Source organism: Juglans regia, chromosome 8 (assembly GCF_001411555.2).
Source record: "Juglans regia cultivar Chandler chromosome 8, Walnut 2.0, whole genome shotgun sequence".
NCBI classification, from domain to species: Eukaryota; Viridiplantae; Streptophyta; class Magnoliopsida; order Fagales; family Juglandaceae; genus Juglans; species Juglans regia.
In genome coordinates, this window is record NC_049908.1 from 28540863 (window position 1) to 28567684 (window position 26822).

The following is a 26822-nucleotide window of genomic DNA, read 5'->3' on the forward strand; positions in this document are numbered from 1 at the left end:
AGATTGATTGTATAGAATAATATAATATGAATGAATAAGTGGCTGGTGGAAAATAATTGTTTTAGCAAATGTGACGGCTATGAACTTTGCATCATATGATTAATGTGACGTAATTAATATTATTAAATATATAATATCTATTCTGGGAATAGTTTATTAAGATATTTTTCAATTTTCATTGAGATAAACAAAAAATAATGATAACATGCCACAATTCTAAAATGTGGTAAATGTGGTATATCATCTTTTCTCCTTTTTAACTTTTTTATAAACGTGAACAGTAATAAATAGTATACAGTATTAATAATAAATAGTGCTGAACAATACAAACAGTATAATCATGCTACTGTAATCAACGGTGCTCGTAAATAGTAATTAACAGTACTCGTGAACAGTAATATAAATGATAGAATTTTGTTAAATATTTTTAAGAAAATAAAATCATATAAATAATTAGAATTTTTAATATAATTTAAATCTCATAATATTTTTAATTAACTAAAATTATTTAAATAAAATAATTTTCTACCATTATATTATTTTTAGAGTTTCCAAAATATAAAAGACTTATTTTAATGATGAAAAAATATGAGAACAATATAAAAATAAAAGATTCTGTATTTTTTCGGTGCTCCCTGAATCATTGAGTATTGTTGTTGAATTTTACACAATTTATATATTTTGCTAAGAAAACTATTGTTAAAATATCAAAAAAAAATTAATTTTCATATTACTCATAATACAGTAATGTTTTGTTATCATTATGATACTTGTTAAAATTTATTTTTCTACTCTTGTATGTTAAATTATTAATTAATTAATTTTTTTTTTTAAATATATTTTTTTTTTAGACATATCAATTTTTTAGACACATCATTTTTTATTAGACAAATAGGCAAACGTTCAAATTATATAACTGGTAATATATATATAAGTGTGAATGAGTGACTATCTAACTTTTGTTCATCCGTTTTTCTTCCGTTTTCTTTTTTTGTTTTACCCGTTTTGTCGCAACCCATGTGCACAACTATGCTTTTGTCCTCATTCGCATAATTACGTTATTGCTTGTCCTCTAATTCATGTTGAAAAATACAATTAGATTTTTTGTTCTTCTAATATTAATTAGAATATAATAATAATAATAATAAAATGTTAATATCTTACAAATAATCTCAATTGGAGATTTTTGTTTATTAAAATTTTGTGGAATAAATTAACAACTTAAGATTTTTCTTTTATATTTCTTATTAGATTTTAAAATAATAGTATAAAAAGTAGATCGTGTCATAAAAAATGTGAAAATTTGATTTTTCTTTTTTAATAAAATCTACTTTTTTATAAAATATTCATTGGGAGTGCTCTTGTTCATGTATTTTATGAAAGAAAAAATATACGCAACTTCTTACTATTCACACAACCTTCACACATCATACTTTTTTTTAATTTTTATTATTTTTTTATTTTATCAAATATTTAATATATGAATAATAAATAGAAGAATTGAATTAATTTTAAAAAAATAAACTCAAAAAAAAAATAAAAAAATATTAAAAAATTCAAAATTTAAAAAAAATGTGGAGTGTAGAAGTTTGGAAGGTTGTGCAACATTACTCTTTATAAAAAAGTAATTTTTTCATAAAAATTGTGAAAATTTGATTTTTTTTTTTTTTTAATAGGGTATACTTTTTTATAAAAACTCAAGCGAGATTTGAACATTTAGAACTTGTCCACTGAAAGAGATGCGAGTGCACTTCTTGAGTAGTGATGAGGTGGATCTCCACAACAATGGTGGAAGAAATTTGAGTTAGCAGTATGGAGGTGGAGCCGAGGGGATAGGTGGTGATGAGGTGGTCCCACTCCCACCCATACCCATTAACATCATGGATGACCAGTGCTATGTCCTGGTCTGTGCCGGAGGATCCAACCCACCCTATAAAGTCATGAATTATATGGTCCGTAACATTTTATCTCCAAGATGGTATGCAATTGCATGCAAAACACAATTAAGATCTTTAATTTTTTTGTGAAATTATATAGCTCTATGTTTAAATAGATAAATATAGTATTAATTTTTTTTTTTAACAAATCAAGTCTTATCATGTTAATAGCATCGATCGAGGTCTGGAGTTCGAAACTCTCATATCCAAATAATAATAAATAAAAAAAATAGCATGGATGATAATTTGAGCCTTTTGCTAATGGAAAATGCTAGAGCTCCCGCTGGGAGCTCCCGCTGGAGCTCTAGTGTATTTTTTTATGTGTATTTTTTAATTCTTTTTTTTATGTAGATGTTTTTAATGATTTTAAATATTTTTAAAAAATAAAAAAATTTATAATATTATTAAATAATACTTGCTTAATCACGAAGTAAAATATAAAATATTTTTATTTTATATTTTACTTCGTGATTAAGGAAGTATTTTTTAATAATTTTTTTTTTACTTCTTGATTAAGAAAGTGTTTTTAATAATGTTCTAAATTTATTTTATTTTTTAAAAAATATTAAAAAATATTAAAAAAAATTATATAAAAAACAACTTAAAAAAAAACATATACAAAAATACACTACAGCCCCAGCGGGAGCCCCCAGCGGGGGCTGTAGCGCGATCCTTTGCTAATTGTTGCAATCCTATTATAGCCATATAGGATGAGTTTCCTAGTGCACATGCTGATACACCTCTTACGACACTTTGTATAGTGTCATCAATATGCTCTCAAGTACTACACTCACCGGCCTAAACTCTCTAATCTTCGTCTCAACCATTCCCACTAAAGAAAGCTTGTGCTCTACGATAAATTTCCTAACTTCTATGTGCTTCTTCTACAATTTCAAGTCAATGTTTTGAATATCGTATCGGATGTCGTATCGATCAAGACATTTGAACAAAATATTTCAATACCGGTACTGTTTCGTGTACCGTTTCAAAATAATTGATATATGAATAAATTATATATAAATACATATATATATATAAATTATAAATAACTTAATTTGAATTGGAAGTTAAAAAATGAACTTGTAATTTAAAAAAATAAAAATATATATATATAAACTAAAATATAGGTCAGTACGACCGGTATAAAATACATATAGTATCTGTACCGGTTCAGTAACCGGTACGGTATTAACAACACTGCTTCAAACTCCTTCCATTCCATGCTCCAAAAAATATAAGTAACAAAAGGTGGAATGAACCTCAAGCACGAACCTCTAAAAGGAAGTCACCCTTTTCCAACCTTACTAGAATGAGAGGATGTCCAAGCCTAAATTGAGTATCGAGTGACATTTACGGTCATTGATTATAAAAATATTATATATTTATTTTGAAAAAAAAAAATAAATATGAGATTTATATAAAAAAATTAATTTTTTAATAATTAAATTCATTCTTTTTAAAAAGAATGCGCGATACTTCTATAACTATATTATTCGCTAACATTCAGCTTGAATGGCGGAATTCTGATTATTAGACAACTTTGGGACTAAACAAATGAGATTTTTCAACATAAATCTTTAAGAATGCCGTGCATTCAAATTTTGGGGATGGGAGGATCTTCTCCACACACTTAAGTGCAAGTAAAACTTGTCAAACATTTCATGATATTGATGCTGAAAGGCATTAATATCACTAAACTAAAGTAGCGGATGCAGGAGATATTGGGACAGAAGGTCGGTGGTCGGTGCAAAGGTAGAGAGCGGATGCATGGGATAGAGGTAGGGTCCATTAACCTAACGTTCGTAATTTGGGCAAATCAAAGGCTGCCACGTAAACAAACAAAAAAAATAAAAAATCAAATTGGGGTGTGGTGCACTGGATATGGACGTCTCCGACAGAATGGGTGGACGATAATAATGATACCAATAATACCATATTACCATGAACTTGCAACAAAAATCAACTCCAAAGTCCAAAGTATCTAATTTTCGTATTTTTTTTTAATTTTATGATTTTATTCAATTACACCGTTTGGATGTAAAAATAATCTCAATTCATCTTATTATGATAATTTTTTCAAATCATAAAATAATAATAATATTATAATAATATTTTATTCAATTCATAAAAAATTATATCATCTTATTTTATCTCATATCGCTATCCAAATGAGCCATAATCTCTTTAGACTTTCCTTTAATTGACTTATTTTTTCTTTATATTTGTTCTAAATAATAGATTAAGATTCTTCAAATCCTTATTTAAATTTAAAGATTTTAAATAGAAGAAAGATAAATATATGGTATAAAATTTATTAAATATTTAATACTATCCGAATTTTTTTTACGAATAATAATAAGTGTACAATCTATTTTATATATTTATTTCTTTCTAATTTGAAATCTTTAAATTTAGATAAAAATTTGAAGAAAACTAGGGAGAAATAAACATTGAGCTAGTAGGCACTATGTTTTGTGAGATGAATAGTGGCCCAATTGGGGCCACCCTAAAGTGGCTTGGAGTTGGAAATGGAGGTTGCTCCCTACCATCTACCACCCTGATTTTCTTGTTATTTATTATCCAATCAAATTTTTTTTTATTCATATTTTATTCAATCATTTAAAAACATTTTTAAAAAATATAAAAAAATATCAATACACTAATAGGCACTTCCTAAAATATTAAGTAAAGAAAAAAATTAAAACATATAAAGTGTCAAAATAGCATTATTCGAGAGCAATTTGACTTTAAAACAAACCACATTGATTGATTTTGTATTTCACCCATATTTATCAAGACACTTAAAAATACTTCAACAGTCTTAAACCCGTGCACTCCCTTCAAAAAAGTGAACAAATCTGAGATCTATATGAAAAAATTTACTTTTTAACAGTGGACAACATTTTTTTTTAAAAGAAGTACGCGGGGGGACTTGCACAGCCTGACTGCATCTAGCATTACTCCTCTAGCACTAATTTTTATGAACATTGATAAAGATCTGCAGGGGAAATTAACATCCAGATACTCCTAAAATAACATAACATCCAAATCAAAGTATTTAAGCACCAAAAGACAATCCAATTTTTGATAAGAGTGCATGAGTTCTAGTAAGTTTACAGAGAGACTTTTCTTGGTGAAATCACGAGTTGTATCTTTTTAACACCAGAACCTGGATTAGGTCGTACTCAAGTGATCAGCTTGAAACTGTCTTAGCAGCTGTAGAGACTGATGATAGAGATTTAGATCAATGCCATCTACATTTCTACCCACACGTGCTTGCAATATAGCCTGAAATGAAACAGCCAGCTAGATTTTACAATCTTAATATCTGTATTCTCTGTGCGTGTGAGAGAGAAACAATAAACTTCAACTGATGTTGCCAGCATCCTACCTCATTATCAGGCTGGATAAGGAGTTCACCAATGAATTGGTAGAAGGAACCCACTCGAAAGCTCAGGTCCCTTAGGTGCTGAGTGTTGATCTTCAGGTTGGCATTTCCATCAATAACTATAGCAACAGCTGTCTCAACAGAATACTCTTGTAGCCTGTTGGGGAACAAAATATAAGCTCTCCAATGATATGGGATTATTTAAATAAGCAATTAACAATGAAGAAAATAAAATACGAAAACTACAATCATCCAGCCAAGCATACCAGCACAGATAATATAATGGCATAAAGCACATGGAAGAACCCTTATATGTAGGCACATGGAGATGGAAGAAACCCATAATTTGTCGGCACACTAAGATATTTCTCAGTCAAAAAGCAAACTGATTGGGTGGTAATGAGTTCATAACTGCTCATGCAACCATGCCGATAAATCTGTAATTGATCTTTTCATATTTAAATATTTAATGATCAGAGCTGCAAATAATATTAGTGACCAGGACATCCAATGTGAAAGGAAACTTTAGAACAAGATCTATCAAGGAATAAGATCTAAAGATGATGAGCAACCTGTACTAGGGTGTTTGCGATCTCATAATTAAAATAATCGGGTGGACATAACAGTATGGGCTTTCGGTTTATCCTAGTTAACTATATACACCACTGGATGGTTCTAAAAATACCAATGCGTAAGTTTAGAAAACCAAAATTAAATTAATAATGAATAATGACAAAGCCTTCCCTCCATGTAAAAATGTAATATAATATTACACATGAAAAATCAAAAAAGAAATGGAAAGAAACTGCAAATTACAGGAAGAAGGCCATCAGTCCCCAAGAGAACCAAATAACTACTATCAGGCTTTCAACTCTATTGCTCTGTTGCTGCCAAAAACTAGAACAACAAGTTGTAAGAAGATTGCAAATATTACCCACCCCTCTTCTTTCATACAAGTGATAAGGTATCAAGAAACATCAAAGAGGTTTCAAACCAATCAGATCTTGAATATTGCCCAAAGAAAGCCCATTTTGATCAAGATCCAAGCAAGAAATGCCTCGAGAGATCCTATTTTGAAATTCCCTAGGGGAATCAATTTGCCTTAAAAAAACCCTCTTGTTCCTCCAGCTAGATGCTGATTGGGATTTTTTTTTTTTTATGTCGGGGAACCTCTCCAAGATAGGGCCCTTCGGACCCATCCCTGCAGAGTAAGCCCCAGTCCCGTACACAGCACCCTCGGAAGTTTCTCTACACGGAACTGGTTAAATCGCTAGTTTTTCACCCGGGGGTGTGGCCCCAAAGGATTGTTTGCACCCATGAGGTGTTGAGCCTTGGACCTTGAAGGGAGTGATACCTCAAGACTAAGACCTTCACCACTTGGGCCAACCCCTTGGGAAGCAATTTTCCCCAAGATACTAAGCCCCTACAACAAAACTTTCCAGACCAGCAGTCTTTGGATATATATCCAACCTAATCCCTTGCCTGATTTACATATACTGTATAACTACTGGTGGCCAATACTTTTCACCACTCTATTGCCCCTATCAACATCCCTCCAAAATCTCTATCACCAGTCCAGTTTATCTCCCCTTTTCTACTATAATCACTCTGCCCAAACCCATAACCATTGTTAAAGACCTCCTATATCGATGCACAAGTTCCCTCAACAATTATTGTGAACATCCTTAAGCTGGCTACCATCATCTCTCAATTGCAGTAAACATTAAAATAGAAGAACACCATGTTTTAAAGTTTGTAAGCCTTAAATCCAGATAGTATTCAGGATTTGGAAGCTTGACAAAGTCTCAGAAGGATACGCTCAATAATGTTTATAAAACTTGGAAAAAAACATACAAGAAGAAGGTGGATATAAGAGTTCATGCGCACGACATATATAACCAGTAATTAGGCTGGAAGGGCAGAGGTCTTACTTTCCAGTAACTCTAAGTGATGCCCCTTGCTTGAAGAAGGGAGAAGACGGATAAATATCTTGTAGTGACACTAATGTGCCTGATTTTATTGCAGATGATGCCATCAAGCCAACCCTTCAGTTAAAAAAGCATTTTGGATCCTCCCTGCAAGTTGATAGATATATTATAACTGATCACCATTACACACACAAAAACTTACAGGAGAGTTATAAACATCATTGTCTGAAGGCTGATTTTGGGAAAGATACCCAATCGAGAAAAAGTTAGGTAGACATGGTAATTCCAATATCACATGTTAGAAGTTACATCACGGTTCATTCAAAATTCGGGGAGAAGCTCTATAAAATTAAATTATAGTTCATTAGCGGAAAAAATAGCTAATATGTTTGGGAAGAGGATGGAACTTTTAGAAGAATCAAGCGGTTGTAGATGTGAAAGATATCTATTTTCGCAACTCCAATAAATCTAGTGGATAATTACAGAATAGAATGGCCTGCCAGAAAGCTACCTAATTGGAGTTCTATTTTTTCTTTTCTTTCCATCTATATTTGTCGAAAACAAAAAAGTTTCAAAATGTCACTTTCATTCCGCCCCTCAATCTCTCAGCAATCAAAGGAAGCTTCAGACAAAACCAGATAATTTTTTTTTTTCTTTCAGTTAAAACCAAGCCAAAAAATAGTGCATCCCAAACCGCATGCAAACTGTACTCAAAACAAATCATCTCAAACGAAATGGTACATAAGAACTGTACATCCCAAACCGCATGCAAACTGTACTCAAAACAAATCATCTCAAACGAAATGGTACATAAGAACTGTACATCCCAAACCGCATGCAAACTGTACTCAAAACAAATCATCTCAAACGAAATGGCACAAATCTACCCCGATTTGTGCACTACGAAACAAGGTACCTAATTGGAGTTCAATTTTTTCTTTTCTTTCTATCTATATTTGTCGAAAACAAAAAAGTTTCAAAATGTCACTTTCATTCCGCCCTAAATCTCTCAGAGCAATCAAAGGGAGCTTCAGACAAAACCAGATAATTTTTTTTCTTTCAGTTAAAACCAAGCCAAACAATAGTAAATCCCAAACCGCATGCAAACTGTACTAAAAAAAAATCATCTCAAACGAAATGGTACATAAGAACAATAAAAAAAAAAAAAGTAGGAAACTCAGAAACAGCTGCACATAGAATTAGAAAAACCAAAGCATCATGTAGTTAGCGTGAAGTAAATACTATCTTCTGAACTTACACATCAGACAATGGCCTACTCATAAAGCGCCAATCTTTGTCTCAAGCCAACCACCCAACTCAAAATAATATGAAATGCTGTAAACAGACAAGGATGCCAAATTAACAGAACCCAAAACCCAGATACTAAAATCTTAAGTACACAAAAGGAAATTGCATGCCTATGCTTAGTACCTTGTCCCAGTATGATTCAAGGATGGAGGGTTTGCTTTGTTAGTGTCTTTCGGAAAAGCTCCGGTGACTCGGTGAGTGGCAGTCTGAGAGAAGGCGAGGAAACGAAATCGTATAATGGGAAAAACGGGGAAATTGCTGGATGAAGCACTGCTGTATAACGAAAGAAAAAAAAAAAAGGTAAAAAGGCCGCTACCGGGCTCGTCATTTTTAATCTTTGGAAATACTTTAGCAGAAACATAATTTATAAAATTATTTTTATTATAATATAAATATAAAAGATAAAGTTATATAATTTATTTTTATATTTATGTTTTTCTTTATTAATATAATACTACATTGTCCCCCAATTTTAAACTCTAAAAGGAACACATACACAAATTTATCAATGGTAAGTTTGGTAATTTTTTTAATATTTTAAAAAAATAATAATATTATATACCGTCGTAAAGTATACAAGTACTATACAATCGTTTTGAAAAAGAATAAAATTTATTTTAAAAAATTAATTTTATTTTCATATAAATTCTATATTTATTTATTATATAGTTATATCATTGTAAATATCATTTTTCTTTTTTCTTTTTAATCATGTATCCTGTCCCGAGTCCCCAGCCACTTTTACCATAAGGGAGATGATAGTATGACTATCCAACATGTTCCCTAAATGTGTCTATTTATATATTTTTCTTTATTTTATTTTTTTAATAGTTAATAAAGTGACTATTAGTGAATTTATATTTTTTTAATTTTTTTCTTAATGGTTAAGAATGTTTAAAAAATATTTAAAAGAAAAATAAGAAAAATAAAAAAATCTATTTGTCCTAACGTGCATATTTGGTGGACACATTTAATAGACACCCTAACATTGTCCTTTACAAGAAAGAAAAGAAAAAATGCACTTGAATCATACACCCCACATCTATAACTTTTTCAATATGTTTACCAATTGAGAGTAAGATGAATGCTATGCATTAGACACTATTTACTCATACACCCCACATCTATAACTTTTGCATAAAGTGTGGGGTGTTTTTTAGAGTGTGAGACAAAACAAAACAAATACATGTAGAGTGAGGTCTCCCCCATCTCTTGGATTCTATTACCAACAGATGCTTCTTGATATATATGAAACCAGACAACAAAAACATAAACTAATCGTGTTGCAATGATCGTGGACACTCTTGAATAAATGGAAAAATAATGTCTATACACTTCCTTTTTACAGCTACTAGTTGAAGCTGTGCAAAGAATGCATGAAGGCCATTGTGGCATCTGAGTAATTCTACCCAACACGTTTCTATGAATACTGTTAGTGCTGTCAACCCTTCTGTTAGCATTCCTGTTCTCTCTGTCACAAACGAGATTATCACCAATCCTAGGTAAAAACAATGGTCCTGTCATATAATATGTCCATCTGCCATCTTTCCCAACTCTTTATAGTTAGTGAAATACTCGAGGAGCTGCATAAAACTCGGTCTCGTTGAACACTGGTCTCATATTGTATTCTTCACACATGAACTCTAATGGGAAGGAAACAAGATGTCCCCTAATAGACTTCAATCTCTCCATTGGATCTATTACCTTGAGTTCTCCATTCTCATAGGATTCTAGCTTCTCAGGGGCTTTTCCTAAATCCATAGTGGTGTGGCCAAGTTTCTCCTTCCAATGGGCCATGGTTTGCCTGAGAGCAGCTCTGTATTTGATAGCAAAATTAAGCAAGCATGTGAGAGAGCCGAGAGTTAGCAAGTAGGAGATGGTCATGGTAGTATCGTACCGGGATTGTATCAGATCGTTAGGAATGCAAGCAAAAACATCTTGGTAAATAATAGAATTTTCCTGTTATATATAACTATCAGTAGAAAGTGAAAAAATGTAAAGCAATATAATGTAATGACTAAGACTGCCTAGTTTCCACATATTTCTTAAGATGCATATCACACTAAACCAACCTACATTAGCAACGGCACTGCAATAACAAGAAGTCCAATTCCGTCCAAGACTTGAAGGAAAATATGTATCATCAAATCCAGATATACTGAGAAAACTCTTTTTAGTCAATACCTAAATGAAACTTCCTAGAGAAATCATGCATCAAGGCCACATTCTACCAAAAAGTATAGCATACATACTATAAACGTTGTGATTGCCAGCATGTATATGACGGTTGTATATTAATATGATTGTGGATGAGGCAGAACAATATTAAAACACAAGTATAAAACACACGCCTCATTGAATTTACTGAATCTTTTCATAAAATCTGGCAAATTTACCTTTGCAGTTGCTAACCACAGATCTCTATATGTTGAATCTGCTATCAAAAGGACGTTTTAGAAACATTTCTGGGCAAATCCACCAGCCAGTAATGAATATCTGCATACAATCTTCAATCTTTCAATCAAAAGAAACAGATGCTGGCATGGATTTAATGCATTCAAGTTAGCACATAAATTTTTTATTTGGTAAAAAAAAACCTCTGATTTTGCGTTCTCTATGGAAGAAGCAATTGCTTCAAAGGCTGCTTGGCCATCTATAAACCATTGAGCTTGGTTTCCATCTTCCACCAAACCTCTTTGAGGAGCAAAGGAACCAAAACGGTGAGACTGACACCAACCTTCTTGAGGCCTCAGACCAGCTTTGTTGATTTCTGTAACCCAATCTCCAACTTTAGCACTACTTGTGGTTCTTAACTTTAGGCTTTGATTTCTACAGTTTACCTTTAAATGTTTTCAAATGTTTTCATTAGAACCGATCTTGACAAAAAGCAAAAATCATATATTTAGACAAATCAACCGGAGTAAGATTTCCATATCAATTGTAACATTTCTATAGAAGTAAAGCGAAAACAGTCGAGACGCAAAAAGTTATGTATCAACCCACACAATCTAGTAACTTTAAAATTGGCCTCAAGCAGGTCCAATATCTTATACCATCTGACTTTCTTTCATCAAAAACATCAGTTGCTTGGTTGCAGTTCACAATGACTCTCATAAGACAATTGAATTAGAATTATAACAACATTATAACGAAGGTCAATAAGAAACAAAAACTGTGTCAATGCACAAGTAACGTAATGATTAGAATCTTTAAGCTTTGGAGAAGTAAAGACAAAAACAGCTTACTCACCCTAAATGCATAACGTAGAGGATTATTTTCCTTTACATGACTTCCTAAATGTACTTGGGAGATCCCATTTCCTTTGGAGGCTGGTAGTACACCAAAAACAATTATATCTAAGAGTTTGGTGTCAAAAGGGTCATTCAGGAAGGCCAGGAACCCAGGTTTTAAAACAGCCCACACCTGCACAAGGATAAAATGTAGATAATGATAAAATTATAGTTTAAGAAGTAATCAGAGAAGACATTGTAGGAAAGGTGGCTTGACTTCCTATGTCAAGAGGAAGCCATTTTTCTTTGCATGCATTAAATGCATGCATGCTTTGCAACCCAAAAGAGAAACCTATGGCTTCTAGGTGCAAGACTTGATTTGTCTACCTAACTTAAAGTTTGTCATGCTTTGTCTATACTCACGTCCAAAAATGTGCAACTCTCGCCTATAAGAGTATGCATCTTGAAATTGAGAGTAGAGAGAAGTGAGAAGAAAGCTCAAGAGATATACAAACATAGGCTGCAGGCAACAAGATCTTCATAGTTATCTAGTGTGGACTTATTGTGAACAGACTGTAAAATTCTTTTCGTTTTAGCAGTATGATACTTTGATTATGTATGAAAGCAAAGACAACGACAACTTGATTTTCAATTTAAAATCCATTATCTATGACTTGATATGGTGGATCGTGCAATAACACTACTCAAGTGAGCTATAAACATCTATAACTCAACTCCTCCATACTTGGCATTAAAGAGTCATTCCATCAACTAAATGGCAGAGAGCAATGAACGGTTAGCTAGCATGGATAAATGTCCAATGAAGAGGAAGCTAGATACTCCTACTGCAGTTCCAGATCCCATTAGTCTTGAGCTAGATATTTTTTTCTTGTTCCCTATGCAGCCAGAATAAAAATGTATAGAATTTATTTAATGTAATCTTCAACAATTGGTGTGTACAAGTTAGATTTGTCGTAAAACCTTCTCAAATATGTAGACTGAAGAAGAATACTCAACTGCTGAATTAATTTAGAAACAGTAGCTGGAGAATGAATAAGGAGAAATATAAAAAAGCACTTTCAAATTGATGACTGAGCATCTACAGTCCTGAGCATTATTTTCCAGTTTTTAGATGCATAACAGGTGCCTCAAGATAGAATTTTGAGGCATGTAAATGGTTTTCCAGCCAAAGAACTTATTCCATGGCCCAGAAAGTCTGGATTTTTTCTATTATGTATGACTCTGTGCCTGGCTCGGCATTCTGAGGAAAATATGACATTAGTTTTCATCACAAGAGGTCCCCCCCTGCCGTGTCCACAAGGATAAAAGGCCAGCAACAAAACCTTTTTCCAGTTTCCTTGGCAACACCCACACCAATGTGACACGCAACAATTCAAATCAGAATCAGTCCCTGGTAGAGCTTCACCATTATGTAACCTTCTTTCAATTTTGAACCATACTCCAGTATAAAAGACAGCTTGGAGACCTCCAGAAATTTGCATACCTACAATCCAAAGGCAACCGTCAAGGTAAATTGTCTAAAGTCACCGGTAACGAATGATTAATGGTGAAGTAGAGAAATATTTCTGAATGTATCAAGAAATGTCAAACTGTTTGACCTTAATCGAGTTTAAAATGATTCCAGCCTAATCTAGACCCCCACCCCACACCCCAAAAAAAAAAGGACTTGCCATATTCACATTCCTATAATTTACTACGCATGTTGTTTTGGTTCTGTATAAGAAAGCATAGCTATCATATCACCGATAAAGAACCTGGAGAGGATGCACTGACATAGATATCACTCCCTCCCTGTCAAATTAGCTAAAGAGTAAGATTTTCGTTAAAGGGAATCAATTATCACAACCGTGGATAAAGATTTGATGATCAATGTTGGAAAGAGCCTGAATGTAAACTTCATATTCCAAACATATATGCAGCAGCTGTTTTCGATATGAAATCACCACTGACCCCATGTCAAAGGCTAAATGATGAGTATGACTCGTTATTTGACAACCAATTAAACCAAAAAAAGCATCAATATGAAAGAATTTGGCTCTGTAAATAGAAGCATCAAAGATGGCTGAATCCTGACCTCTCTGGAATTCACAATATCCATATTTCCCAGAAAGTGATTCAGAGAGCTCTGCATTGCCACCTTTCCTCTGTCTGAAATGGACTGCTGCCCTCCTAGTGCTGGCCTAATTATTGGCAGAGCAGCAATTGATGGAACATTTCTGCATAAAGACCATAAACCTCCTCTGTTAGGCCCCACAAGAGATGCAAGAAACAACTCGGGTAGAAAGGGCTCGATCAGTTTGACATGCTATACAGAATGGACAGCGTTAACCCTCACCTGTTTTTAACACTTACTTGATGATGCAAAGGAATAGCTCCATCATCAGGTTCATCATCATCTTGCACTACTGCTGTCTGATCTACTATTCCCATGCTTTGAAGCCATTCTTTGACCTTCCACAGAAAGTTGTAATCAGAAACTAAAAGGTACTTGTGACTATACTCAATAAAGGAACTCACAGTTATTAATGATACCATGAAGTTCGACTTCAGTTATAAAAAATGGAAAGGATACGTCATGCATAATAGGCCAAACTGCTCTTGTTTCTCGTATAATTCCTCAATAAATGCACGTTTCTTCAAAGCAAAATGTAAATAGAGGACTTGTGATGCTTTCTTCACTAAACGCCACTTGAACTGATCAATTAGTCATGAATTCAGTCATTAATTGCAAAATATGGAATGAGTCTTAATACTCAAAAGAACATAGAACTAAAGATGCTGTAAGAATTCCATTATTCCCCTCGAGAATACTTTGTTCCAAGGGGCAGGCTTGTTGAAGAGCAATGGAGCTGCTGAGTTGGAAAGGCAAGAACAGTGTCTCTCACCCACATCAGCACTGGATGGCAAGTCAGCAGAGAGGAGAAAAAAAAAAAAAAAAAAGGACGAACCAAGGGGAATGAGAGAAGAAAATCCTGAACCATGAAGTTTTGTTTTATATGCACAGCTCTGTCCTTTTTGTCTGTCATTTGCTCCTTTTTCATTTCTGTAAAAGCAAAGTTGGTTAGTAGTGCGCACAGCAGTGCCCTTTTTGTATGCTAGTGATATTCATGTAATGCTATAAATAGCCAGACTCTGTACAGACAGAAACACACAAGGAAAAATAGAAATTCAACCCTTTCCAATCCTCGTTCATTGTTTTGCTCTTGGTGTTTTACATACACTATTTTTACATTTCTAACATGGTATCAGAGCAAGGTTATGGAAGATAGCAACTCAGAAACCCAAAACCAAGATAGCAACTCAGATAGCAACTCAGAAACCCAAACCCAAAACCAAGATAGCAACTCAGAAACCCAAAACCAAGATAGCAACTCAGAAACCCAAAACCAGAGTAAGGTTATGGAAGATAGCAACTCAGAAACCCAAAACCAAAATCAAAACCCCAATCCCAACAAAGACCCTTCTCACCCAAGCAGTCCATACTACATTGGCACCAATGATGGTACTGGCTCCATGCTTGTCACTCATAGCTTGGATGCCAGTAACTATTACTCATGGGCTCGTTCAATGAAAAGAGCATTAAGAATAAAAAATAAGCTCAGCTTCATTGATGGAAGTCTATGTGAACCAACTGATCCAAATGACCCCCTCATGGAACATTGGCTGCGTTGTAATGACATTGTGATTACTTGGATGCAAAATACCATGGCTGTTGACATCAAGTGCAGCACAGTGTATGCAGAAACAGCACACCAACTTTGGCTTGAGTTAGAACAACGTTTTGCTCAACAAAATGCTCCTCGGATTTTTGAGATTAAGCATGCTATAACCATGCTAATGCAGAACCAAGATGCTGTAAGTGTTTACTTTTCCAAACTCAAAACTTTGCTGGATGAACTTTTGAACTATGAGGTCATTCCTAGTTGCAGTTGTGGGGGCCTAAAAATAGTTGTACAAAATCAACAAAGGGACTGGGTTATGAAATTTTTAATGGGCTTGAATGATTCTTATAAGGGAATCAAAGCTCAAATCCTCTTAATCAAACCTTTCCCTAGTCTTAATGAGGTTTACTCCATAATACAACAAGAAGAGAAAAGAAGGGAAATATCTACTGAGGGACCTGTGCATAACTCCATGGCAATGTTTACTCGAGGAAACTACAAGGAGGGTGGTAAACCAAACATTTCTACACAAAAGAGGGATCGATATTATTGTTCTTTTTGCAAAATATCAGGACACTCTCTAGAAAGATGCTTTAAGGCTAACCCAAGCAAACCAGTTTGTTCTCACTGTCAAATTCCAGGTCATACTGCAGACAAGTGTTTTAAGCTTCATGGATACCCATCAACTCACAAGTTTGATGGGAGGAACAGATCTTCAGCAAACCAAGCCACTGCATCTCCAACTTCTGCTCAGGATTTGGTAAATGACAAGTCTCAAGTGTCCTTAAGCCAAGAACAATACTCACAGCTCCTGGCTTTGCTCAAACCAGCCACAAGTCCTTTACACTCAAACCCCTCTGCCAACAATGTTCAAAGCATTTTTGCTTCCTCGTCTTCTGATGGAAATGTTCATCAAATTTCTGGTATGTCGTTATGTATGTCTGTTTTTAATTCTAAGCCTTCAAATAAATTGAATGTGCCTTGGATCATTGACACAGGAGCAACAGATCACATGATCTGTTCTCCCTTGCTGTTCTCTTCAATTCAATCACAAGCTTCTCATTCTGTTGCTCTACCTAATGGTAATATAGCTGCTGTTACTCACATAGGAACAGTAAGAATTACAAACTCTCTAACCCTTCAGGATGCTCTTTGTGTTCCTAGCTTCACTTTCAACTTGATTTCTGCTAGAAAACTAACTCAAACACTTCATTGTTGTTTGATTTTCTTTCCTCATTTCTGCTACATACAGGACCTTTCAGTTTGGAGGACGATTGGCATGGGTGAAGTGAGGCAAGGGCTATATCATATACTGCAAAGGGAAGTCTCTCCCTCAGCCTTGTCAGATGCCTTGGGCAAAATGAGTCCATTATCTTCACTCCGAATTTCTGCTTCAGTCACCAACAATGACCAAAATTTTGATGTTTGGCATTATAGACTAGGACATTCTTCTTACTCAGTTTCTAACATAGATGGTGATGTTCATTTTTCAAAAAATCCTAGTGAAAAACTTTGTTCCATATGTCCCTTAGCCAAGCTCCACAAACTACCATTTTCTATAAGCACACACAAAACAGAAAAGTGTTTTGAATTATTACATTGTGACATTTGGGGTCCTTGCAATGAAACTGGCAGTGATGGATCAAAATACTTCTTAACTATTGTGGATGATTTTAGTAGATGCACTTGGACTTATATGTTGAAACTAAAATCTGATGCCACCACTAGCCTTCAAAGCTTTTGTGCTATGATAGAGACTCAATTTGAGACTAAAATAAAAATCATTCGGAGTGATAATGGAGGGGAGTTTAACATGAAGGATTTTTATTTCAAAAAGGGCATCATACATCAAAGAAGTTGTGTTGAGACGCCACAACAAAATGCTGTGGTGGAAAGAAAACACCAACATATTTTAAATACAGCCAGGGCATTAAGATTCCAAAGTAGCATTCCGTTGAAGTATTGGAATCATTGTATTTTAACTGCTGTGCATATCATAAACAGGACACCTTCACCTATGTTGAGCAATAAAAGCCCTTATCAAATTCTATTCAAAAAGAAACCCAGTTACACACATCTTAAAGTTTTTGGCTGTCTAGCTTTTGCTACAACCATTGTTAATGGAAGGCATAAATTTGACCCTAGAGCAAAGAGGTGTGTGTTTTTGGGATACCCCTTTGGGATTAAAGGATATACTTTGCTAGACCTTGAAACCAAGAGAATATTTGTTTCTAGAAATGTGGTTTTCTATGAAAATGTTTTCCCTTACAAAAATAAAATCCTCACTGACACTCATGTGGAATCAAACCAAAACAATATCAGTTTTACTCAAATCCCTACCATTTTTACAGAATCTATCACCACTACCTCAAACATTCCTCAAGAAACTGAAGCAAACTCTCAAAATACCATCTCTGAACAGGAAGTTCTTGATACTTTCTCTCAAACTGAGTCAGAAACCAGCCCTCAATATTCTGCTACTCATGACTATGCATCAAATACCACACCTATCAGTCACTTGCCTAGGAGGTCAACAAGGGTTCGAAGAGCACCTTCCCACTTGCAGGATTTCATATGTCAGCAGGTGACCTCTCTTCACCCATCTCAAATGTTGGACAAACAGAAAGGCAAGAATCCCTCAGGTAATGCTTATCCTCTTAGTGATAGTGTTTCATATGAAAAGTTGTCCAATTTGCATAGAGCTTTTGTTGCCTCAATTACATCCCAACATGAACCTAGAACTTATCAAGAAGCCAAAAATTCACCTGAATGGTGCACAGCCATGAGAGCTGAAATAGAAGCTCTTGAACTTAATAACACTTGGGCCTTAGTTGATTTACCACCGAATAAGGAATCAATTGGGTGTAAATGGGTTTATAAGGTTAAGTTTAAAGCTGATGGGACTGTAGAGAGGCTTAAAGCAAGACTAGTAGCAAAGGGATACACCCAACAAGAAGGACTAGACTACCATGAGACTTTCTCACCTGTGGCTAAACTTGTCACTGTCAGAACCCTCTTGGCTGTAGCAGCAATAAAGGGATGGGGCATTTTCCAATTTGATGTAAATAATGCATTTTTGCATGGTGAGTTAGATGAGGAGGTGTATATGGAACTTCCTCCCGGTTATTCCAATGATGATAGTAAGAAAGTGTGCAAATTAAATAAGAGTTTATATGGATTGAAACAAGCATCACGGCAATGGTATTCTAAGCTTTCCAATTTTATTGTTGAACAAGGATTCACACAGTCTAAAGCTGATTACAGCTTGTTTACCAAGAGCACTAAAAGTTCATTCACAGCCATTTTGGTATATGTGGATGATATTATAGTGGCTGGTGATTGCATTGAAAGCATTAACTATCTCAAAACCACTCTTCATGAAAAATTCAGAATCAAAGACTTAGGCAAGCTGAAATTTTTCCTTGGAATTGAGGTGGCCAGGTCTGAAGATGGGATTCATATATGCCAGAGGAAGTATGCTCTAGACATTCTAAGTGACTCAGGGACCATTGGGTCTACACCAGCTAAAATCCCTATGGATCAAAACATGAAGTTGAGCAAGGAGGAGGGAGAGCTGCTCCCAGAACCAACAATTTACAGAAGGCTAGTTGGTCGATTGCTATATTTGACAATAACTAGGCCTGATATTTCATATGCAGTCCAGGTATTAAGTCAATTTATGGATAGCCCTCGGGTACCACATCTACATACAGCACACAAGATCCTAAGATACATCAAAAGAGCACCAGGCCAAGGGTTATTTTATCCAAGAAATTCAAAGCTACAGCTACATGGGTACAGTGATTCAGATTGGGGAGCTTGTCCCGATAGCAGGAGGTCTGTGACAGGGTATTGTGTATTAATTGGTGAATCATTAGTGTCTTGGAAGTCCAAGAAACAACATGTTGTTTCCAGATCATCCTCAGAGGCAGAGTATAGGGCTATGGCTAATCTATGTTGTGAATTGACATGGCTCAAATATTTGTTCGAGGACTTACAAGTTGAACATTTCCAAGCTGCTTTCCTTTACTGTGATAACAAGTCAGCTTTATACATAGCCACCAATCCTGTCTTCCATGAAAGAACCAAGCATATAGAGCTTGATTGCCACCTAATTCGAGACAAGATACAAGAAGGAAGCATTATTACAAAACATGTATCTAGTAAATCACAAATGGCAGACATACTAACCAAAGCTTTGGACTCCCAAAGTTTCTATTCTTGCATGCTCAAGATGGGAGTAGCAGATATCTACTCTCCATCTTGCGAGGGGCTGTTGAAGAGCAATGGAGCTGCTGAGTTGGAAAGGCAAGAACAGTGTCTCTCACCCACATCAGCACTGGATGGCAAGTCAGCAGAGAGGAGAAAAAAAAAAAAAAAAAAGGACGAACCAAGGGGAATGAGAGAAGAAAATCCTGAACCATGAAGTTTTGTTTTATATGCACAGCTCTGTCCTTTTTGTCTGTCATTTGCTCCTTTTTCATTTCTGTAAAAGCAAAGTTGGTTAGTAGTGCGCACAGCAGTGCCCTTTTTGTATGCTAGTGATATTCATGTAATGCTATAAATAGCCAGACTCTGTACAGACAGAAACACACAAGGAAAAATAGAAATTCAACCCTTTCCAATCCTCGTTCATTGTTTTGCTCTTGGTGTTTTACATACACTATTTTTACATTTCTAACAAGGTTTGAGGGGTGAGATGAGAATTTTTTATTTTGTTTGAGAGTTTAAAATATTGTGTTTTTGTATTATTATTATCTTGAGATTTGAAAAATGTGAATTGAGATTTGAAAAAGTTAAATTATTTATTATATTTTGTATGAGGATTTGAAAAATATGTAATGATGAGATGAGATGAGATGGGATGAGAATTTTGTGATTCGTCTCACCCCCAAACCTGCCCTCAAATTTGAGAACTGCGAAAATTTTCAAATCATAACCTTCTCTTACAACAAACGTAGCAGATTCAATGAAGGAAAAAACAAAGACTCAAGTTTTAAAATTAGTCAAAGAAGGTGCAAATATTAAAAACAGATTCCAATTCCTACTTCATCATCATACGACATCAGTTGTATTTAAATACAATCCATAATTCCAACTTCCATTGATCTCCAACGGTTTATATAAAATGCGGAAAGAAAATAAATAGAAACAAACTAAATCTTTTTCCTCATGTCAGAATCCCAAAACAGGAAACCAAGCAAACAAAAAAGCACCCAGAAACCGGTTTTCTCTCTTCTCCCACATTTTCTACACAAACAACACCGAAATTCACTAAAAAAAAAAACTAAGAGATTCAAAGAAGCGAACACAGAGAGAGAGAGAGAGAGAGTTGGTGCCTGCTTGTAATGCAAACCATTGTTGTAAGACAGAAGCATGGGGCTGATATCCCCGGTCTCGGGGCGCGACACCAACTCTATCTTAGCCTTGGGAACTCCTCGAAGATCAACGTCGTTTCTCCACATTGCCGGGATGACGAAGACCTTGACATCACGGCCACAGGCGTCTCTGACTGTAACGCGCCTTTGGCAATAAGCCTCTCCGACGACATCCCAAACCCCTAACGCAAAACCAATACAATAATTCACCTTTGGCATGTGCTTTGGAAGTCGAAACTCGAGAAAGAGATGGAGCGAAGGTATGGTTCGGTTTGCGAGGAAAAAGAAAGAAGAAAGCTTTGGAAGTGAACGTAGCGGTTTTTATAGTTTTTCGGAGCTACGGAAGCTTCTCAGTTCTCAGGTTAACCGGAATTCACACGGGATTTTCATGTTGCTTATTTCTGGTGGTGACAAGTGTCCTGGAATAAAACTCGTAGCTTATTTTCCCCAACTTCAAAAGAATCGCAAATAAATAAAGAATAATGTTACTATACTGTGTCACTTTATTCTCTCGTTTTCATCATTCGTATATTTAATTTTTTTTATTTATTAATTAAAAAAGTAATTATTAATATATTAATATTTTTTATATTTTTAAAAATGTATAAAAATATAAGTAAAAAAATTAAAAAAAATTAAAAAGAGGACTAACAGTTGAGCGACACCCTAGCAAATAAATTTATACATGACAGTTTACATAATGACTTGAGACTAGATTGTAATTTTTTTTAAAGTACATCCGATAGATCACATTAAACTCAAAAAATCTATATAACTTCTTACAATTTACACAACCTCCACACACTATATTTTTTTTAATTTTTATTATTTTTTCTTTTATCAAATATTTAATATATGAATAATGAATAAAAAAATTGAATTATTTTAAAAAGAATAAATTCAAAAAAAAATTAAAAAATTAAAAAATTTTAAAAAAATATAGTGTGTGGAGGATGAGAGGTTGTGTAGCATTTCTTTATCAAACTATACTAGTAAATTTCATTACGTAAGATTTTCGTGTAAACCAAATATTTCTCTAATCCTTTAGAATATTTAAAATCAAAAAATTTATTTAGAAGCCTCATTTTCTACATACATAACACACTGCTAGTGAAAACCTTCTACAAGACCACAAGTAGTGTATTAACATATTGACTTGTATATAACAAAACTCAAATGAATTTAAAGATATTCAAAAAATATCTTTGAAATCTATTGTTATTTGAAATCTATAAAGATATTGTCTATTTTATATAAAGAAATATTTTAATTATAAAAGGATTACATAAAAGTAAATTTATAAACTGATGTGACTTGATGTAATATATCAGACTGTAAAATTATTTTTGAGAAATATTTTAACTACAGAAGAACTATATAAAAATAAATTCATAAACTGATGTGACTTGATAAGTGCATCTCATTGTTGAAGTATTTCTATCCTATTTCTCTTACTAATCAATTTTTCTTTTAAAGTGGGTCGATTTTAGAGAGACGAGCTTTTATATGGTCCTAATGTATAATAAGTAGAAAGCCCGAACTACCCGTTCAATCTTTATGGTAATCACCAACAAAGACAGGCTTTCGTGTGGCTTGGATTCATGAAGAAAATATGTTTTGATTCTCATTTTTACTAATTTTTTTAGGGTAATCTGGTCAATAGATCAGTGGTGTCATGGAAATTCCATGAGACTCACAGTTGCCATTACCCACCCACGGTGTATGCCTTTGCAGTTTGCAGAGTAAGAGAATATCCAACATTTTTGTGCTTACTAATCATGAGAATATGCTCCAAAGGTTTATGATTGAGACATAGATGAGTTGAGTATTTGGAGAACAATGAGACAGACATCTTCAAAGATATTTTTGGTAAAGAGTGATCGTCTTCCCTTCTTTGGTAGATATAAGAGATATTTTTATTAAGCGTTTCAAGAAAGCTGGCGAATCCTTTCCTTCTTCACAAAGAGTTTTGAGCAGTATCTCTTATAATCCAAGCTACTTATGAATGCAACCATGATTAATATAAGTGAATCAATGCAGCAGCAACAAGAAAGCTGACCAGATGCCAAGAGCCTGATGGTTTGATGACATATGACTCGGTTCTCCAAATAGAAAACTTGAGTTCGAAACAGTTTGCTGCAATGTACATAAATCCCAAGATTCGAATCTAAGCTGCTGTCCATAATCATCATATTATTGCATAGTAAACGAAAGATGACATTCCCTTTCTAGCTGATACTGCATTTAGAAGTAAATTAACAACTTGGTAAAGAAGAGAGACGTTGGGGATTTGAACTTTGTGCTGCAAATTAATTGTTCATGTACTTGCTAAAAAGGAAAGAAAGAAAGGAACACAAGGATGGGATGAAAAAGCTAATAATAAACCATTGTTAAAAGAATCGCATTCTAAACCATCTTAACATGATTATAAAATGTAAATCTCCCAATGTTATGTAAAGTATCTGTAACCAACTGGGCATGGAAACCAGTGATTTTATCAATCATAAACTTGACTCTGACATTAAACAGAACAACAAAAAACAACAGATCTTGCTTGACGATTCACTTGAAAGGCTTCTAATGGCACGGCGTGATCAGTGCTGCATAGATCTCTCTCTTGTGGTACTCCGAATCTAAGTAGAGAAGGAACGCAAAAGAAATCATACTCTTGAAATAGATTCTTTGTAGTTATAACACCCAACTTGATTTCCCTCAACAAAGCCTTACTATTTATTATGAATATTATCTAAATATTTGTAAGGACTTGGGAGAGCAGCGAAAGTAGTGAAGAAAGAAACTTCAAGCATGAGCTTAAATAATTTAGTTCAAACTCCAATTTCGACAGATGCAGTGAACCTTCGCAAGTGAAGCCATATAATCATCAGACCTGATATGGGAAAACGGTATTAGATTAATCTCACTGTATATTAGTATTACTGGGAAATGTTGACATATTCTGGACTTCACACCTCTGTCCATAAGGAGTTTGGCATGAAGCGAGTACATGAAGCTTGGCTGCTTCAGCTTTTTTCTGCACAGACGTAAATTGCTGAACTCTGGTCAAATATCCAAAGATTTCAGCTACTTTGTACTTGTAAAACAACTGACAAAATGATGTCCATGATTTTACTCCAATGGGAAGAAGAGTAGAAATTACTTGGTCAATCTGGCTTTTTGTTTTGAAATCTCTTATAAACCAAAACAAAAAAACAAAAAAAACAAAAACTTGAATAACCAATCTTGTTGGCAAATAGAAAAGAATTAGGGCTTTGACGGTAACATCTTCCAGCTACTAACGATATCTCCAATTTATTTTTTTTAATAGTTATAAAGCAGATATCTCCAATTTCATCATTAGAAGTCTATCATAACTTCATACTTTCTCCTATAGAGCAAAGAGACGAGACAACACCCAACTAGTGGAACCATAACCTCAAATGCAATCATGAAAACTGGGAATACCCAGAAGCTGTATTGACAATCTATACAATTTCCCTACATATCCACTACAGCACATCAGTGCAAAGGTTGCGAGTACTGATTTTCCAAAAGAAGCTGCCAACTTTGTACTTGTAATGCTTCTGGTATACGAAGCATGGTTATGTCACCCTCTAGTGATTTTAATTCTTTGAAGGAGTTTGAAAGAACTCCATCTGATGTGTTTGGATATGTTAATAATTCATGATACAATTAAATACCAAAGCCCAAAATAATGAGGAAGGTTTAGAAGCCGAGAACAAACCTCAGATTCATAATAAAGCCCAGCATACAAAGAAGCATAAAATTTTTCATTCTCCTGGCCATTAGAAAATTCAGCAACAAGCTGTGAATTAAAAGTTATAGTTATCAGTAGATGAACTCCTTGGAATTGTATATAACCATACAGATCTTAATTGGATAGCCCAATAAATATTAAAAAAGGGTACTCAGATTTTTCAAGTTATAGGCATTAAATCACACCTTTCCAGGATCCCCACCATTTTTAAACATGTTATAAGCTTCCCGCATGACGGGACGTGGATCTTTGCCGACCTGCATTCAGTTATTACTTGATAAAATGAACTTTATTGATTTTTCCACAGTTCACACCATGAGATCTACAATAAACGAATATAATCATAAACTCCCCTACTTAGGATAGCAGGTCCTTTATCTATGGATACCAAGTTGTCAGAGTATAAATTAACTAATTAAATTCACTTCTTCCCATCAGCTTAAGCTTGAGTCACAGGTGGTGAATTAGCACAAGTAGGCATTGAAGTATATTCTTTAATCATAATATCACTACCACTTTACCCTGTTGCCTTGCAAACCACTTAATCAATTCTGCATAAATGCAAACACAAACATATAATGCATCTTGCAGGAATGAATCAACCCTCAAGTTTAGTTCTGACCAGGTCCCATACTGAGAGGCTCCATAGTGGAAAGCAGCCTCTTCCTTTCACCCAAGAGAACTTGTAGAGACAAAGAGAGGGAATGTACGAGACAACACAACCGAGTCAGATGGGTGAAAGCATCTGATGACAAGTGATATGACGCTGGGAGTTCATTTGGGATGATATAAAAGGATAAAAATCAATGGTGGTATCGCTCATAGTGAAAAATGAAAATAAGAGTTTGTAACAATATATAAATACGGCCTGTTCACCTCATTGATAAGATGCATGTCCTTGTAAAACACTAAAGAAAACTCTTTCCAACTGTGTACTGTGTTAAAATCTTGTATGACAGAGGTTATACTCTTAATTCATGCGTTAAATTTTCTGTAAACCACATATATTTTAATAGAAGATGGTAAGTCCAAAACAGCACAAACTCACACTGGAGTTAGCCATTTCTACTTACTGAGGTATCTCGTTCAATTCAGGTTAGCATTTTTCAAGTAAATCTTCAACCCCTCCAAGTTAGAGATCTGGGAGGTATTGCGAATTCTAGGCTCTAAGATGTGTGGCTACAGTTATAGACACAGAATTTGCTTTTATTGATAGTTTTCCATCACAGTTAAGAATTTTTATGGTTTGAAATTTTGCGGAACAAAATGTTATTGCGAGTTTATATTACTGTTGCTTGTATTATAGTAAATTATAACTGAAAATTGAGAATATGAAATCTATCATAGATTTGGGTCATTAGTTGGTTAGAGGGGACTGCCTAATTTGGGTATTTTTTTTTTTTATCAGTGAATAAATCAGGTAATATGTTCAAGTTTCAGTTGAATCCAAGATCATGTTCCTTCTTTAACAATGGACAAACTTACCTCAAGAAATCGTTTCCTTGCTTCACTAATTTCATATAGCTGAGCTTCACAAAGAAAGCACCATATGGACTCCTCCGTATCGTTTGGATTCTGTGCAACATCTAACCTGAATTGTTCTGCCCCTTCTTCAAACCTAGGGAGAAGAGAAACCCACTTCAGTCTCCTCACAACATTTTGAGCTGTGTTTTATCTTGTTTATTATCGGGAAATAAATAGATAAATAAATAGATCACAACAAATTGAGCAGACTTTTCTGCTTGCTCTAAATACCACGACTTTTAAAGTTCAAAACTCTGCTTGTCTTTGCCAAAATTTCCCAGAAAGCAAGAGAAACGGAACCAGCAAATTATTATTATTTATTACCTATCAAGATAGTATAACGAGAGCCCCCTTTGCCAAAGATCTGACAAAAACCACCACCAGTTTCATATAATCCAATTCAAGAAGTAATATATTTACATTACAACAACAGGCCATCAAGAATCCCTATAACCTACATGCCTTTTGACGAGGATCCAACTCAATTGCCTTGTCGAATTCCACTAAAGAACCCTGAACATCACCCTTGAGAAATAACAAAATGTCCAAATTACACAGACCGAAAACGCTTACCAAATCATGTACAAAAACGAAGTCAGAACTAGTATGTGTAATATAAGATGAAGAAGCATAATATATACCTGCCGAAAGAGCAGCATTCCGCGGCGGAT

General features: G+C 34.4%; 1 protein-coding gene and 1 pseudogene across 4 annotated transcripts; both read right to left on the reverse strand.

Moving 5' to 3' along the window:
* Positions 1-4905: 4905 nt before the first annotated feature.
* LOC108985399 (CST complex subunit TEN1) lies at positions 4906-8831 on the reverse strand. 4 transcript variants are annotated; one of them, XM_018957688.2, is made up of 5 exons: positions 8685-8831; positions 8512-8588; positions 7257-7400; positions 5329-5482; positions 4906-5225 (listed from the first exon to the last, which is right to left on the reverse strand). In XM_018957688.2, the coding sequence occupies exons 3-5, from the start codon at positions 7358-7360 to the stop codon at positions 5112-5114; spliced, it is 372 nt and encodes a 123-aa protein (XP_018813233.1). In that variant the 5' UTR covers positions 7361-7400; positions 8512-8588; positions 8685-8831; the 3' UTR covers positions 4906-5111. The 4 variants fall into 4 exon arrangements, with proteins under 4 accessions (XP_018813233.1, XP_018813231.1, XP_035549043.1 ...); XM_018957686.2 differs by having other exon boundaries at positions 4906-5243; XM_035693150.1 differs by lacking the exon at positions 8512-8588.
* Positions 8832-9774: 943 nt separating this feature from the next.
* Positions 9775-26675, reverse strand: LOC109018270 (annotated as a pseudogene).
* Between the last annotated feature and the right edge of the window lie 147 nt (positions 26676-26822).

Bases quoted from the DNA above. Each gene is read 5' to 3' on its own strand.
- LOC108985399 (XM_018957687.2), bottom strand. From the start codon at position 7,360: ATGGCATCATCTGCAATAAAATCAGGCACATTAGTGTCACTACAAGAT. The intron at 5,483-7,256 runs GTAAGACCTCTG...GTTCCCCAACAG, and splicing joins TCACTTAGAGTTACTGGAAA to GCTACAAGAGTATTCTGTTG. The intron at 5,244-5,328 runs GTAGGATGCTGG...TGTAAAATCTAG, and splicing joins TTATCCAGCCTGATAATGAG to CTGGCTGTTTCATTTCAGGC.